The sequence below is a fragment of the Podarcis raffonei genome, chromosome 1 (assembly GCF_027172205.1).
Source record: "Podarcis raffonei isolate rPodRaf1 chromosome 1, rPodRaf1.pri, whole genome shotgun sequence".
NCBI lineage: Eukaryota > Metazoa > Chordata > Lepidosauria > Squamata > Lacertidae > Podarcis > Podarcis raffonei.
The window spans coordinates 25,616,046-25,634,024 of NC_070602.1; the positions used below are offsets into that span (position 1 = coordinate 25,616,046).

Below are 17,979 nucleotides of genomic sequence, written 5' to 3' on the forward strand. Positions count from 1 at the left end.
GAATGTAGACTAAAAGTTCTGACAAGGCTGGTCAGAATTTTCTTTTTTAAAATAATGTCCTGATTTTTATGAGAACTTAAAAACAAACTAAGATTTTGCCTTGAATATTTTCACATCAGGGACAGATGCATTATGAGCATCCTGTGGGGGGAAGAAAAGCTATCAACATAAACAATGGTGGAGATTCATAGTGTTTGATACCAAAAAGGCCCTAATTTCTTCTCTGGCTGGGGGGGATTAAAAGGTACAGAGGCAGGTAGAAGTGATGAAAAACTTAGTTCATCATGAGTTACTCCGATTTTATGAACCAAAAGAGGAGGTTAATTTGTATTTCTCCTGTCATTTGCTCTACCTTAGACATTCCACATGATTTCTCATTTAATACAAACTTATCTCCTAAAACTACTGGAAAATGTACGAGCTGCTATCCCCCAAACAGCTCCAAGAAAGCAAAGTGGTTAATGTTTGAAGAATGAGGTGTTCTTTCCTTTGCCATGGCATTGGGTTCTTATTGTACAACCCTGTACAGTACTTCAGCAATATATTTTTCTTTTAAGATTTAAAAAGCAAAGAGTTACAAAACTGTTTGCAATTAACTTGAAATAGAAAAGATAGCACTTTTTTTTAAATCCCATTATATAGTACACCATATAAATTACAGATTATTCAAATGCACAAATGCATCTGTGTAACATTTATCAAATGTAATTTTTGTTTTGTTTTGTTTGTTTTGTGTGAGTAGGTTTGTTTTGTTTTCCTCCCTCTGAGTTTTTGCTCTCAGCGTCAGGTGTCTCGCCACACAACCCCCTCAACTATCACGTGTGGCAGTGCTCCAGGTCTGAGACACTGCTGTTGCAATAGCGCATGTTGTTGGGGATGTGGCAGTCTGTGTAGTTAATGCCCCCATTTGGGGTATAAATGGGCTGCAGTCTGAAATCTCCTTTAAGGAGCTGATCATTATTTAAGGAGACAATCTGAAAGCTGGTTTCCGTCATCTCCAGGATGGAGTTGTCCTTCTTGGTCCCTGCTTCGCAGTAGTCATCTTTCCGCCGGCCCCGGTTGTATTTCCATTTCTGAGAGGTGTAGCGTCCCTTTTTGTGCATGTGCCAGCAGAAGATGCTGAGCAGGACCACCAGTACAAACACCACGGCCCCCCCGATCAAGCCTGCCAAGAGAAACGGGGACCCAATGTTATGAGAAGTGGTCTGTTCATGGCTGGAAGCCGTGTTGCTTCCATTGCTCAGCAGGGAAGCCTTGGTGGTGCCTTCAGAGCAGACGGTGTCCTCGCCAACTCGGTAATTATTAAAATCATCCAAGGGGACCAAGCAAATCCGATACGTGGATTTGGGCTCTAGGCTCGCCAAGCTAACGTTCTGCCTCTTGTCACTAACTATCCGTTCCTGAATGATGCCGCCTTCCAGACTGTGGCCCATTTTAACCCAGGTCAGTTTGTAGGCCATCACGTTGAAAAGGGAATGCCAGCTGACTTGGATGCAAGTGTCATTCACAATGTGGATGAAGAGTTGGAACTGTTCAGTAATGGGAGGGGTCACTTTTTCTTCGTCGTCCCTCTCAGGCACAGTGGGGAGTGTGGCTACAGTGTGGGGAAGAGGAGTGTGTTTGTTACTTGGTGTAAAGACCGGTGACGTAGGGGTTACTGTGGTTGGCAGGGATGTAGAGGGAGCTTGGGTAACCAGCGTCAGATCAGGGGTGGTTGTGGGGCATGACAACATATTCATGTTGAGTTCCCTGACAGCCATGCCTCGGACGTGCTCTGGTCCTTGACACATGAAGCCTCGCACATTGATAGAGGAAGGGATTAACTTGAGCCATTCGGTGACCCACTTAATACTACAATCACATAGCCAGGGATTATTCCTTGCTGTGAGTTGTTTCAAGTTGCGAAGGTTGTCAAAGACACCTCTGGACAGCATCCGGAGCTGATTGTTGGAAATATCGAGTCTCTCCAGCTGGTGGAGGTTTGAAAAGGCTGAAAGTGGTATGTGTGAAATCTGGTTGTCCTGTAGAGAAAGCCTAAGCAGGTTTGTACCTGGGAGTTCAGGGGGAGGGTATGTTAGTGAATTCCGTACTATAGAGAATTCCTTGAGTTTGGATAGGTGGCTGAAGGTGCCATCTGCAATGCCTTTATTGTTAAGGAGGTTGCCATCTACTATGAGACGTTCCAAGCTTGTGAGATTCTGGAAGGCCATGTCTGATATGATGGCAATGCGGTTTTCGTCGACTCGTAGTTCTTGTAAGTCCACTGGAAGGCCAACAGGCACACTGCTTAAGTGGTTCTTGGACAAGAACAGAAGCTTGAGGCTAACAGCTTCCCGGAATGCCCCATCCTCAACCCCTACGGTAGAGATGGAATTGTCATCCAGGTGCAGCTCTTCCAGTTTCAAGAGCTGTGCTAGAGCAGCCCGAGAAATGGTCTGGATGTTGTTTTCCTGCAGGTGGAGAACCCTGACATTCTTGGGCAAATTCATGGGGAATTCATCCAGCTGGTTGCCATACAGGTAGACTGTGTGCACAGACTGGACATTGTGCAACTCTGCAGGAAATCCAGCATTATTAATTTGGTTATTGTGGAGGTAGAGTACAGTTACACCCTCCGGTATCCCAAGAGGCACTGAGGTCAAACTTCGCTCGTTACAATAGACAAAGTTCCGGTCACAGCGGCACACACTTGGACAGGCCAGAGCTTTGGAGAACTGCATGGAGAGGCCCAGAGAAAAGACAAGCCATGATTTAAAGAAAACAACCCTGTCCACGGGCCACATTCTAGTCCACGGGCCCATTTCTAAATGAAGAAACAAAATACTGAAAAAAGGGGGGAAATGCTAGCAAAAAGAAGTAAAAAAAAAAAATGCTGTGTTTCTATGCAGGTAAGAGGTAACGTCCCAGAGGCGAAATGCAAAATAATCCGTTTATAATTGGATGGCCTTTCACTTGGAAAGTTGCTGTCCTGCTAGCCAGGCTTACACATGTTGTTGCCTCTCGCCATGTATGCTGAATGCTAAGGTAACTGTGTCCCGTACAGGTAACCCAGAGCAAGGTGCCAAACGTCAACCAGAGACGGACAGGACGGCTGGATTAGTACTTCTGTTCGCTGCGGTGACAGGGTCCTCAGCTTCCTTCAGTCGGCAAGGCATTCATTTTAGCTTGAGGCTGGATTTGAGAAATCTGTTAAGAAAGGGAGAGAAGGGAAAATAAATAATGTGGCATTGTTAACTGACAAACATCCTCTGCACAGAAATTCATTAACTTTGTGAAATGGTAACATAAATAATCTAGGCGGCTTCTCTCCCTCTCCCTCTCCTCCAGCTTCTAAAACCAAGTGGAAAAATCAGCTGGGGAAGCAAGAAGGATAATTGGTTCCCAGGCTAATGACATAACAGTGGGCAGCAAGCTCAGGTTAGAGTTTTAGGCTGCACAGAGTTCCTGGTAGGATTTTGGGGGCAGCAGTGACTCTGGTGCACTTCAAAGTTAGGTACTGCTTGCTACCCCTACCTCAAGGTGCATAATAAAGCCATGCCTTGTGTGGAGAAAATGGGAGTGGTGTTTTTCTTCTCCTCTCAAAACGCCAGAAAGTGGAGTCATCTAATGAGGTTGGGTGTTTGGGAGATTCAGGACAAACATCCCCCAACCACGCCATCCAATACATAGCAAACAGTTCTATAGCGAGTCAGACCAATGGTCTATCTAGCTCAGTATTGTTAACACTGACTGGCACTGGCTCTCCAGGATTTCTGACAGGATTTCTGACTGAGAGTCTTCTCTCAGCCTTGCCTGAAAATGCTGAGGATGGAACCAGGGACCTTCTGCATACAAAGCTTTTCCAGTGAGCTAAGTAATTCTTCACACCGCACATGCAAGGCTGGCCCAAGACTATTTGCCACCTGAAGCAGAGGACAAGATGGCACCTCCCCATTTTGCATACAAGAAGCTGATTGGATCTTACTTTAATACTGGCAATAGGATAGTATCCTCCACTGACTTTGAGAGCAGCAGGCTAGTTTAGAGGGTGCACACATGTTTTAAAGTATGGTTGTGAATTTTTCTTTATTTTAATGTAAACCGCTTTGAAGTTTTGTACAACGAAGCTGTGTATAAATGTTATGCAATATGTACACCTACCTACCTACAGTGACAGGCTCTGTAGAACACACAGCTCTGATATCATGCAAAGACAAATGGCTGGGGCTCCCCCTGCTGCCCCCCAGAGACTGCTACCTGAGGCAGCTTCCTTACTCTGCCTAATGGTAGCACCAGCCCTGAGAATATTGTTCTCGTAGTACAATGTAACTGTGGAACTTCGTCCCACATTATGTAGGGATGGCCGCCAACTTGACTGGCTTTACAAGTGGCTCAGACCGATTCATGGAGGACAAAGCTATCAACGGCTAGTAGTTACACTGACAATACTACCTCTAGTATCTTTGATGACCTGATGCTGGGGATGATAAATGAGAGAGTGTTCTGTTCCATTTGGAAAGGTTTTACCATGCAGTTCAGCCAGTAATGTTCAAAGCAGTCCTAATTTTGCTTTCTCCCTCTGGCATTATTCATTATTTAAATTTAAAGCTGAAATATTTAGTTCCTTAAAGCATGCTGGGATAATGCTGGTTATGAAAGATCTCACGCTTGATGATTAATTTGTATTTTCTAATAAGGGGGCAATGCTTCCATTACTTACATTTCAATACATTTGTTTGAACTGATGGCATTAGTTGATCTTACAGTAACTTATATAATAGAGTAAAGTACAGAGAGAAGTATGGCACACATTAAGCTCCCACTGTTAATTGAATTGTAGGTAATTAACAGCTGCCAGGATTTTACCCAAACTGTATCAAGTGTGTTTGTGTGTGTGTGTGTGTGTTCGTGTGCGCATGGAGGGGGCAGATGCCGACATTAGCTAGCTAAATAAACTGATCTATTTTGTTTTTCACAGCACAATCCAAATCATAGCCTCACACCTGGTTAAGGCAGAACATTCAATTTTTGCCTCACTGGTGCACCCTGTGCTCCTGTGGAAATGGACAGATTACCTAATGCACTGTTTGAGGCTTTGATCTCTTACAAGCCGCCTCTGTCATAGAGGACCAGTTCCTTTTCAATTATGTGAGATGCTGTGATACTGCAGAGACATTTTTAACAGGATTACATTCTAACACACATCTTCTGTGACAGTTTATCATTCTTTAGCGTGCCTGGGCTCCCTTCTAAATCATACCAACCAGATTGGCCATCATGAGCCCCCCCCCCTTCTTTAAAAACACACACAAATAAACTAAAGGAAGGTTTTCAGAGTCTTCAGATTACAGCTATGTAAACCCACTTTTGCAACAATGCTCCTGCTGGATGACCACAACCTTACATTTGTGTGTGCAACAACACGTCTCCCAATTGCCTTCTCCCTTAAAAAAGCAAACCCAATTAAACTATGTTCATTTTCACCCCACCCTCCCTCCAAGGATCACAGAGTGGCACACATAGTTACCTCACCGCCTCATTTTACTCCCTCAAAAGCCAAGTGAGGTTGGTTATGTTAAGAGATAGCGATGGGCACAAGAATGGGGCCGTGAGCTCAGGTTTCCCAGAGTGATAATCTACCCACATTACACTGGTCTATCCATTTGCCTTCCATTCAATCATTCCAAATAAAATGAGAATCCCCTCAGAGAGGCACATGCTACTTTAAGAAAGGTAGGAGTCAAGTCCAGCTAATGATACAAATAGGCACCGAGTAAATTAGGGTAAAACCTGGCTGTCTAAACATGTTTTATCGTGTTTTTAATATTTTATTGGGAGCCACCCAGATGGGCGGAGTATAAATAAATTATTATTATTATTATTACCCTTTCAATTCATGCAAATCTGTTTTGTGAAGCCCATGAACTTCGTGGTCAAAGAATAAGAAGTTATGGATCTTTCTGATATTATGTTCTCTATGCAATATCAGTACTATTTGTAAGGATTTGCCCTTTACTCAGATGTAGTGAGATAAAAATCAAATCAAATCACATTAAATAATTACATTAAATAATTATTAAAAACAAGGGGATATGGGGTGGGGTTTTATATTTTGCTATTTTTATTTTTATTTTTGTCCTTGTAGTCTGCTAAGGAATGGGCATGAAAAGTAACTAAGAGGGAGGGGGAAAGGAGCAGATGAAATACGAGGAAAGCTCTATTATGAATTTAGCCCAGCTTGAAAGTGGACTGGGTCCCATTTAAAATCCCCCACCCCATTCAACTAGTTTCTCTTGCACAACTTTGACCCTCTCACTTGAAATGCTTCCACCATCCCTAGTGTTTTAAATATTTTATAATATTTTTCAGCGTATTTTTTAACGCTTGTGATTCCTCCCCCTTCATTTCTTTTCTTTTCTACACTATATATTCTACTCTGCTCTGAACTGTTTTCAAATACTTGGTGACCTAGCTTGAAATGAATACTGTTCTTTTTCTTATTGATGTCTTTCCTCTATTGTTACTGCTTTTTCCAGGGTGAAATGTCAAAACGCTTTAATGCTTTTTAAATGCCTCTGGTTTTCTTTCAGTTACCTATACAATTCTTCCGCTCACTGAGTTCATTCTATTAACTTTGTAACTTTGCTTGGTGCTCATTTCATGGAACATATGGATGGCTGTCATTCATTTTCATATATTCCCCTTTTCAAACTGTTATAATGCCTCCATTTCTCCCATTTTCTATACTTATTCCATTCTTTCTTTTAGCATTTTCTATTTACTTTCTAATTTATTGTTTCTCCTGTGTACTACTATCCCACCCCCATCACAGGGTTTCTATATTTTTATGTATATATCATTACAATAATTAATTTATTGTTACTGAAGCTCACACAATGTACTTTGAAGCACTTATTGTTTGCTGCTCTTCTAACATACACACCTTATCCAAGTTTTTCTGTCTACCAGGGCTTTATTTCTCTTGATTTTCCATTTTCTTTAGATGGAAAAATGTTCCAACTTCCTCGTTTTTAACAATTGTGCATTATATCTTTCTTTTCCAATGACATGATTCCCCTTCCACATTCTTCCTTGTGGTTTGTTGCCTGTCCTATGAATGTCAGTTTTCTCCCTTCAGCCTCTGATATTTGTCTTTGCTTCATTCTATGGCTATCCTTTCTCTCACAAATTTGACACTTCTATTTTTCCTAATAGGCAGAGGCTAAGATATATCTATTTTGGATCTCTATGGTTCAAAGGCATTTATACTTTTAAATGGATCCAAATATACCCCTCCAAAAATGCAGTTTTATGTGCTATGTCATACACAGTACATTCCATATTCTTAAAGTAGTAAAGTAAGTCTGATTAGAAATCGAGTATTTGATATATTTCATTCCCCCCCTAAATGTCTCTCCCCAAGAACAAAGCTTTTCAAGAAATATTATGTCTCTAGCTAAAGTCTGGGTTAGCTTCACCCACATTTTAGTACATTAATAGGAAACTACCCTATAAAGCCTGTTCACCAGATTATTGCATTCTCCTTGTTCATATCCCTCTTGACACAAGTTTAATTACACCTGCCTTTCTGCCTCATTACTAATGGAATTTAGAATTAGAAAGGGAACAGGCCAAAGCCACAGGCATGAGGCAGAGAAGACAAACGTGATGAATGAGGAAGGGAAGAGGAGGGGTGAATGCAGGACGAAGTGTGTGGAGTGGAAATGGAACCAATAACCAGCGCATATGGCTTCAATGTGCATGTGTCCACTGTCAGCCTGATCGATGCAGCTTTGTTTCCCTCTGCAATTACCTTTGTCAACTGTACATTCCTCAGGGCAGAAGCTGTATCACCCACTATGTTTATAAAGCAAGCCGCTAGCAGCAGAGAGATGCAGTGATTCGATGCCGGGGGGAAAGTGCTGGGAGAAAAGTAGCTTGAAACTAATGATAGCCAGGGGCTTTTTTCACCATGACTTAACCCACAGTAGCAATCCTATGAAAATCAGCTCAGAAATGCCGGATCCAAAGGGGTTTACTCCCAGTGCTACAAGCCAGGAAAATAACTGGCAGTAAAGTCAGGCCAGGATCGGTATTATATGCTCAAATTGTCTTGCCCTAGTGAGCAACCTGGCTGCCAAATTCTGCACCCACTGAAGTTTCTGAACCATCATCAGAGGCAGCCCCACATATAACACATTGAAATAATCTACCCTAGAGCATAGACAAAAGGAGTATCCCCAAGCTACGTTCCGAAGAAGTGTAGGGTCAGCTGTGGTGTAGTGGTTAAGAGCAGTAGACTCGTAATCTGGTGAACCGGGTTCATGTCTCCGCTCCTCCACATGCAGCTGCTGAGTGACCTTGGGCCAGTCACACTTCTTTGAATTCTCTCAGCCCCACTCACCTCACAGAGTGTTTGTTGTGGGGGAGGAAGGGAAAGGAGAATGTTAGCCATTTTGGGACTCCTTTGGGTAGTGATAAAGCGGGATATCAAATCCAAACTCTTCTTCTTCTTCAGCTACCTCCCATCCATCTGGTCTAGGGAACCACCCACTAACAGTGTGTCAAACTTATCTGGATTGATCTTCAGTTAATTGGCTCTAATCCAGTCTATGCAGCAGTCCAACACATCCACTGCTACACCTGCAGATGTAAAGGAGAAGTAGAGTGGCGTGTCATCAGCTTATTGCAGATAGCGTACTCCAAAACTCTGGATGACCCCCACTCAGTAGTTTCATGTAGATGTTGAACAGCATGGGAGATAAAGACGAACCCTGAGGAATCCCACAATGAAGGCTCCACAAAGCTGACTAGCACTTCCCAAACATCACACTCTGGAAAAGACCATCCAAGTAGGACTGGAAGCCATGCCACCCACCCCCAACTTGGACAGCTGCTCCAGAAATATACCATGGTCCAAAGCCACTGAAAGGTCAAGTAGAGTTAACAAAGACACATTTCCTTGTCTCTCTCCAGACAGAGGTCATCATAGAGGGTGACTAGAGCAGTTTCTGTGCCCAAACTGGGCTTAAATCTCAATTGAAATGGATCTAGAACATCCGTTTCCTCCAAGAGCACCTGGATCTGGTCCACAACCACCAGTTCAAGAACCTTCCCCAAGTAGGGGTGATTGGAAGCTGTACAATCGAAGGAGGGTTTATTAAGGAGTGGTCATACCACTTCCTCCTTCAAGCAGGCAGGGGCAACCCCCTTTCACAAGAAGTCATTAATCACCTCCCTGGCCCAGCCAGCTGTCCCCTGCCTGCTAGTTTTTATCAACCAAGAGGGGCAAGGATTCAGAGAGCAAGCAGTCACTCTGACTGATCCAAGCACCTTGACCACATGGGTGGCGCTGTGGTCTGAAGGTCAGCAATTTGAATCCCCGTGACGGGGTGAGCTCCCATTGCTCCCATAGCAGTTCGAAAGCATGCCAGTGCAAGTAGATAAATAGACACCACTCTGGCGGGAAGGTAAACGGTGTTTCCATGTGCTCTGGTTTCTGTCACGGTGTTCCATTGCACCAGAAGCAGTTTAGTCATGCTAGCCACATGACCTGGGAAGCTGTCTGTGGACAAACGCCGGCTCCCTTGGCCTGAAAGCGAGATGAACACCACAACCCCATAGTCACCTTTGACTGGACTTAACTGTCCAGGGGTCCTTTTACCCCAGCCTTACTAATTGAAACTCAACCAACACAACAGGATAGTGTTCTGGACACCCCTTAAGATTCATATGCTGTAAGAGCAGAATAAAGGGTGTAGTGGATGCAAGCAATGTTCTCCTCAAAATGCTTTGCAAACAAGTCACAGTGAGCTATTGTTTCTGCTATCTCCAGGCTGTAAAAGGCCTCATACTACCAGGAAAAGCGCTGCCGAATAGTATAATGAGGATGCAATGGAGGCAGCAAAGTATGCCTTCTTGTTTAGGACTGCAGCTCAAATGATGTAGCAAAACAACCAATCAAATCCTACAGGATCAATCAAATCCTGAAGGATCTGTACTTCTGACTAGAAAACACGATTGTGTGAAACCTTAAGACGCAAATCTATTCCAGTGTGCCAATACTCTTGTACAAATGTATATTTTAAATAAATTTGTTCTATTTAATAGTGGAGACAGGATCATCATTCAACTGTATCCCTTTTCCAGCCTTTCAAAGCCTTGATTGCTTTTCTGTGTCACAATGTATTGTAAACTATGTACAAGGCACAGCTTAAGGATGCTGCTTCCATGTACTGATTTAATTGATCCATTCAGTCATTCGAATCAAAACTTAAAACTGACTTATTTACATCACACATAATCTTCACCAGGGTTCTCTTCCTGAAGCTTACATTAAAACCATTAATCAAAAATCTGGGTGAGGGGGGCAGCTTCCCCTGGTATGTGTGAGTAATGGTTTTGCAGGAAAGCTGAAGGGCCAAAGGGCTGGAGCCAGTATTTAGATGTTTAAAGAACATGCCGAGGGGGAGCAAAGTGCTCCCCCTAACATGCCAGACCCTGCCAGCTTCATTTCTGATCTTCAAGGGGGATTCTGAGCATGTTCACTGAATGCACCTAGAACACTTCTTGGGATTGGGAGCCCTGGTTGTGTAAAAGGTGCTGTATACAAAGTCAGACCATCAGTCCTTCTAATTCAGTCCTGTCTACACTGACAGGCTGTAGCTCTTCAGAGTTTCCCTCCTAGCCCTACCTGGAGATGTTGGGGAGAGAACCTGGGACCTTTTGCATGCAAACCATGTGCTCTGCTGAATCCTTTCCCTTCTTCATACTTAAGCATCAGCATGAGGGCTCTGGCTGCAGAGCAGCAAGGGTTGTCTAGCTTTTTTTTATGTTGAAATATGCCTTGCCTGATGCCTAGGAACTAAGCTCTGTTTGCATTGCTTTGATTCATTCAGTGCTGTCCTGGTGTCTTATAACAGGGTTGGGGGTCCAGGGGCCATTCAGTTGGACTGTGAATCCCACTGCCCTGGGTGCAGCCAATGAGAGTTGGAGTTGAGCAACATCCAGAGTGCCACAAATTCTCTGTCTACTGACCTACCACTCTCCTATTGACTCAAGGTGCAGAAGATGGAAGGAAAACGAGGCTTCCTTTAATTTATCACAGGCTTAGCATATAACTGTTTAATTGTAGAGAAGGATTAGCTTTGAAAATAGTCATCCCCCTGAGACTGTTTAAAATGTGTTTTGGCTTTTCGAAGTGATTAGCACAATCTTTATGTAATCAAGAGCAGGGAGTGTGGGGGGGGGGGAGTATTGTATAAAAGTGTTATTGGCTGCTAGCACGTCTTCGCAGATGTGAGAAGAAAGTTAGATCTACCCTGTAAAATTGAGCCGCAAACTGCTTAGCTCCATTTTTAATGACCGACAGTAAATACATACAAGGGGAAGTCTCGTTATGTGTCAGAAGAAAGAACCAACCTGGGCTTTCAAGGTACAGAATACAATGCAAACACATTTAAAAGTAAAAGGAGCAGGGCTGGGGAAATGAGGACTTGTGCACTGTTGCTTTTACTCTCACGGGCTTTGCATGCCAAAATTTGGTTTGAATATTATTTTCTCTGGGAACTTCCCATTTTGCAGGTGGGATTCAGGCTGCATACACAGCATACATATAAAGCAACCCCCCCTCCCAAAGAGAATTCTGTGAATTCTGTTAAGGGTCCCAGGAACTGTTGCTTGTGGGGGGGGGGACTATTGTTCCAGGATTCTTTGGGTGGGAAATGTGCTTTGAATATACATGTGTATGCACACAGCCTCACTCTCATATTGGCAAATTCAGGTTTCACTATTAAGATGGATTTGGTGCTCTTGTGGAACAAATCTGCCCTCCCCCACCCAAAAGAAGAAGAAAAAAAGAAATCAGACTTTCTGGCAAGAAAAGTGACAATAAAGTGCACAGGAAATTGTGGGATAACAATTGCATGACATAATGTCATAGAACCTCCCCACAAACAAGTCAGATGAATGTTCAATAAATAGCTGGTACTGCGTGTGCATTCACAGCACACAATGAAAACACTATGAAAGCAGTTGAAAATAAGAGTCCCCCCCCCAAAGGAATTCTGGGAGCTGTGGTTTGCTAAATGTGCTGAGAGTTGTTTAGGAGCTGCCTGTTCCCTCCCAGAATTGCCATTTCTAGTGTTCTCTGTGAAGAGGGCCTGATTGTTAAACCACTTGGGAACCGTAGCTCTGGGAGCAGGGGTAGGGGCCTCCTGATAACTCTAAACATCCATAATAAACTACCGTTTCCATAATTCTTTGTGGGAAGCTATGACCATTCGTAGTGGCATCATAGTGCTTTAAATATATGCTGTGAATGTGGCTGGTATAGCATCCCCAACAAATGGATGAATGCTCAATAAAACAGGTTATCTGGAAGCAACCTCAGATTGCAGACTAAATACCTCCTTATTCTCACAAGCTGATAATAGATTACGGTAATTATATTAATAAGGCTGTGAAGTCTCTCCCTCCCATCATTAAGTTTAATAATAAATATCCAGGGTGCCTGTGAGCAAACAGAGAGGAATTATACCGTATCTTTGCTTCCCTTTCTGCCCACTGTGGCAACAATGTTTTTGCCATGCTACTCTTTTGCTGCAAATTGCTTAAATCTCTCATACACAGAAGTTTAGAGCTAGGTAATTATAGTCATGAAAAGGTGCCTTCATATTCTCTTCCTTTAGCAGTCAAAAGCTGTTTCCCCTGCACTGGGGTTCCTTTTCTAAAGGCAGTTGTTATTGTGTCAGATTCTTTGAGTCCGAGTTAAATCTACTCCTGCTCCTTTTATTGCACAATTTCAAACTGTTTTGCTATCATATAATCTTATTTTGCTAAAAGTAAGCTGCAAGAATGAACAAACTTTCCTTTCTTATTCTTTTTAAAATGTATTTAAAAGGTTTGTTTCATGCCATATATAGCTAGCTAACTGATCACTGTACTTTGCAGGACAGGGTCTCCTGCAGATACAGTAAAATGTGAATTGGGCCTTTAGTATGGATGGATCTCCCCTTTGGAACTCCTTATTACATATCAGACAGGTCCTCTGTTGTCTTTTTGGCACCTACTGAAGAATTTCCTTTTTCAATAATCCTTTAAAGTGGAGATATTTACACACAGAGAGATGTTTTAACTGTTTGCAAATATGGACATTTTAATATGGAATTCTTTTGCATTGTTTTTATTGTTGATATGAAACCACATCAAGATATTTTATGGGAAGTGGTTAAAAAAATGGAAGTAATTTAAAAAAATGTTAAGGGAGGGGAGCTTTCACTTTCATAAGCTTCCTTTAATATTATCTCCTGTTGGTAACTGAGAAACTTTTTAATTGTATTTTCCCCGTATGGTAGCCATGGGATCATACAATTGGAACAAACTTATGAACCAACCCGAAAACTTTAAAGCTTAAAACAATCTCAATCGTTTTGCACATTTCTACCTCTTATTTGGTGAACGGGCAAGTAGATGGAGGTAATTTTAAAGCAAGCATTTTTCATATCACTTTTCAGATCTTCCGTAAATATGTGGGGATCACATCTGCTTAACCCCACTTAAAACTCATTGCATGTTTATCTGATTTTCCAGAGATGATCTATGTGTGCTGGATGCTTGAGTGCACATGAGATCTCTCCTTATATTCTGTATCCTGCATGTGAAGATGTAGGAGAGTATGACATCACAGTAAGATTAATTTGCTTTTAACCAGGCTTTCTAATTAAAGCTTAGGAGAGTGAAAATAGGCCACATGCTGCATGAGAAAACTATGCACGGAACTGCATAACAAAAGGACAAAAAAAAAAAAGTTCCTGTAATTAATTTCACTTGAATTCTTCCATCTTAATCATGACAACCACTTGCACACAAGGGCCCCAGTATCCTCCCAAGCTCAGCTGTCTGTCTGTCCGATAATGAGTAATAATTCTGAAACAAAATATGGCATATTTGAATATCTGCTTTAGAGCATTACACTACATTGCTGGATTAGCTTATTTGTCTCAAGCCTGACTAGCTCAGGGACTCTGAATTCAGCTCTCAAGTACCAGAGTGAATAGATTATTGGGAAGCCAAGATTCAAATCCTGGTCAGCCATGACATCCAAATGTCTTTTCACAAGCCACCATTGTAGTAGGGAGCATCTAGATTTATGCGCCTATCCCGTACATCATATTTGATAGCAGTGCATAAATCTGGTGGTGTTTTTTTTTTTTCATTTCTCAATCCCATGCGTTTCCATTATTAAAGATCTCAGATGCATTGTTAATCAAATCATTCATTAAAATCATATTAGACTGATTATTCATTCATTATACTCACATTGGTTTCTCAACCACAGTGAGTTGTATTCAACTAACTTCTACTTGGAGAAGGCACACTGAAACGAATGGGTCGGAGTTAGTCATGGGCTCCATCTACACTATACATTTGAAGCAGCGTCCGTTCCCAGAGTGGTTTAACCATTGACCACTCTTTCCAGGGAATTCTGGGAATTGTAGTATGCTGTCTGAGACATGCTAGAAAGGAGCACTGCCGGAAAAGCATTGAAATCAACCATTATTTCTTCTGTTAGAGCACAGAGCACAGATGCTGTCCCTTTGCTTGATCTGCATTCCCTTTGCTCTTCTCATTTTTAGTTCAGCTTCAACCATTCCAAACTGAGAAACATTTGCTGGAGTGATGCAAACTACCGAAAACTTGTGCATAACACAACACCCGCTAACTAAAACCTATTTACAGCACCTTCATATTTTGAAACAAAAGCCACCTTGATGCCTTGAATTCACCATCCAAGAGGAGCCCACAAGAGTTTATTTCTGACCAGCAGTAGGGGGAGTTCTCATACAGCTGCAAATGTCTCATCCCCCCCTTTTGTTACTTCTTCAAAACCCAAACATGTTTCCAGCATTGCTACAGTATTTGATGAGATAAACAACAAAGTCATCTATTGCTACCATTTCCCCAGGTCTCCAAGATTGGCTTTCTTTAAGTGGTGGTGTTGGGATCAAAGAAGGAACATTTTTAAAACAACAATGAAACTCTGATGTGCACCTGAGTTACATCAAGACTGATGGTCTCCCTCACCAGTGCTACTTCCAAAATGTTTGCTTCTGGAGGTAGTGAGGGAGACCGTCAGACCAGCCGCACAAATATTAATAGCCCAATGCTGGAAAGAGGAAAAAATGCCCTCAAAAAAGATTGGCAAATTAAACTTAGAAATCAGGATGATAACAAATTTAAAAATGAATGGGAAACTTTTATTGCATATATGACAAAGCATTGGATACAAGTAAATACACCAGCAGGATTCTAAAAAACACTTGCAACACTATCATAATAGATAAAAATAGATATGAATGGATGGAAATATGATTTGGACAAAGAAATTTGGACAATTTGGACAATGAAATATGATTTAACAATGAAATAATGGAACCATGGAGGGGGTAGAGGGAAGTCGGGGGATTGGAGAAATTCCATATTTCGGTACTGTATTGAATGTACAAACATTATGCAAAATGATACAGTCATTCAAATTTTTATTTTTTAATGTTATAAGATGTTTGTTATAAGGAAAACCAATAAAATATTATAAAAAACAAAAAACCAAAATGCTTGCCTCTGCTATTTATCAAATGCCATTGAATAAGTGACAATTGTCAGCTGAGTCATTTGCATAACATGGATGGAGTCCAGGGAGAAAAGGAGTGGATAATATTTTGTAGGATAATCTCTACAAAAACGTAATATAATATGAAGAGAAATAAACAGAGAGCTTTTGCCTTTCTTAGCTTAGGCCTCATCTATAGCAGAAATCCTTAACCACTAAACATATAGGGGAAAACTCCTTCAGAACAGAACAGCAAATCAGGGCACAAATTACCTCAGCGAGTAATTCCTCATACTATTTTGACTGGTTGCTAAGGGCACATTTCTACCATGTAAAGGATTCGAGGTATAGGCCCTCGACACCAATTCACAGAAATGTACAGAGTGCCTCTAGCAGATTAAGACATTGGGTTCACTTTGCAGTGGACCGAGCTATCTAAAAAATAAAATAAAAGAGGGCAATAGGGGGAAGATATAGCTTAGCCCAAAAGACATAGGAGTACAGAGCTGGGACTCATGTTCCTGGGCTCCACCTCCTAACAATGCCCCCCCTTAAAGGCTAAAAAAATCTATTTAGTTTTTTGTGGACCAGAGTCCACTTCAGGCTCTGCCTTTTCTTTTTACTGCATTTCTTTGTACCATTTAATATGGTACAAAGTCAGTGGAAAATATTGCACATTGCTAATAAGTACAGCTCTTTTTATAAATAGAAAGTCACAAAAAAAGTATTGATAGATGTTCCATAAGAACATAAGAATAATCCCCTGGGTTGGGCCAGTTAGAATATATTCCTCATGGCTAAAACCCAGTGATAGACAAAATTCATGGAGGATAAAGCTAATACTCCATTAAAGGCACTCAGCTTGGTGGCCATCGCTGCCTCTTGTGAGACCAATTCCATAGTTTAACTAAGAAGTACATTCTTCTTAGATGAATCTTCCAGCATTCATCTTCAGTGGATAGCCCTAGGCTCTAGCTTTATGAGAGAGAGATAAAAAGTTTTCTTTATCCAATTTCTCCACACCTTGAATAATTTCATACACCTCTATCACCTTTATTTGGTATTTCATTATCCCCCCCCACATACAAATTTATTTCTTTTATTAAATTGATATCCCATCCTTCATCTCAAATGACAGCTAATTCAACACATTGTGTCATAAACTTGTAATATGCAGACTAAAGAAGTCAAGCTTCAAGACTGGGTCAAACAAGATGTTCCTAAAGGTATAGTCATTTTTGCCAGTGGGTCACCTTATTTCACAACACTTGCACACACCACACCACAGAAACAAAAAAGTTGTTAAGGCTCAGGCCACTTCTCAACTTGGCCTGTGCAGCGACCTTGAATGTAAATGTCTGTGGACTGAATGAGCTCACGCAATCTCATTTTCAAAACTGCAAGTGATATGGCATCGAGCACAGACTGCAAAGGGCTCCTCTTTTTCAAACTAAAGCAAATACTTTTGACTACATTCGGAAGCAGATGGCAGAGCAGGGCAGCATGCGAAACACAGGTGTAATTTGCTCAGTGCCACTAAGCAAATGTGTTCCAGCGTCCTGCTTGAGCTTGACGCTTTAGAGAGTTCTCTGGTGTCAAGCCGGAGTCCGTAATGATGAAGTGTTCACCTGTGAATGAGTGGATCTCGGCTTCCTCTAATATAGAAAACTGTGAGCGCTGCTATTCCAGATAATCTCCCTCCAGATGGCCACCACTATGCCATTTTCACTCCACTGGGCTGAAAGGAACAGATGATCAGCTCCAGGACTGATATTAAACTGTGTTCCCTCTCGAAGAGGAGACTGCTACGGAACAGAGCAGTTGGTGTCTTGATTCACCTTCCCTCAAGGCCACATTTCTCAAGGTGGTTTCAGTTTAAACCTTGTAAAATTGAAACTTTTTTTTTTTTAATGGTGTGGGCTAAGGAGACAAGTGACAACTCATTTCTCAAGAAAGTGCACTGCACATACCTGTTACACTCTGAGCTGGTATTATTTCCCAGCTCAAAAGATACGGATCCGTCAGGTGTGCCTTGTAACCAACTAATAGGCAAAAAGGAATACATGGAGATTTTCTATTTATGAGGAGCCCAGAAATCAGGCTACAGAACAGAAGAAGAGAAAGGAAGCCAAGTGATTCCATTGTCTCTGCTGAGAGAACTACTGTCTGTGCATCTTCCTTAACCTAGCAGTAGCTACCTAAATGATTTCTATCCCAGGGTAAGATGGGGAGGGGGAGAACTAAATAAACAAATAAATAATAAACATTTGGAACTAGTACCTGAGTTTGCTTTTGTTTTCCCCTTCTCCCTCCCCAACCCCTTTTTTCTTTTGTACCCTGTCTTTTCGACTGTATGTCTGAGCCAGGAGCTATCTTGTTTGCAATGATCT

General features: G+C 41.8%; 1 protein-coding gene across 5 annotated transcripts in view; it reads right to left on the reverse strand.

The window, feature by feature from the left end:
- Positions 1-488: 488 nt before the first annotated feature.
- FLRT2 (fibronectin leucine rich transmembrane protein 2) overlaps positions 489-17,979 on the reverse strand; it is an 86,001-nt gene continuing 68,510 nt past the window's right edge. For all 5 annotated transcript variants that reach the window (XM_053377690.1, XM_053377728.1, XM_053377709.1 and 2 more), the window contains one exon: positions 489-3,186. In XM_053377690.1, coding sequence (XP_053233665.1) covers positions 816-2,801 — 1,986 coding nt within the window. In that variant the 5' untranslated portion in view covers positions 2,802-3,186 and the 3' untranslated portion in view covers positions 489-815. The remainder of the gene's footprint in view (positions 3,187-17,979) is intronic.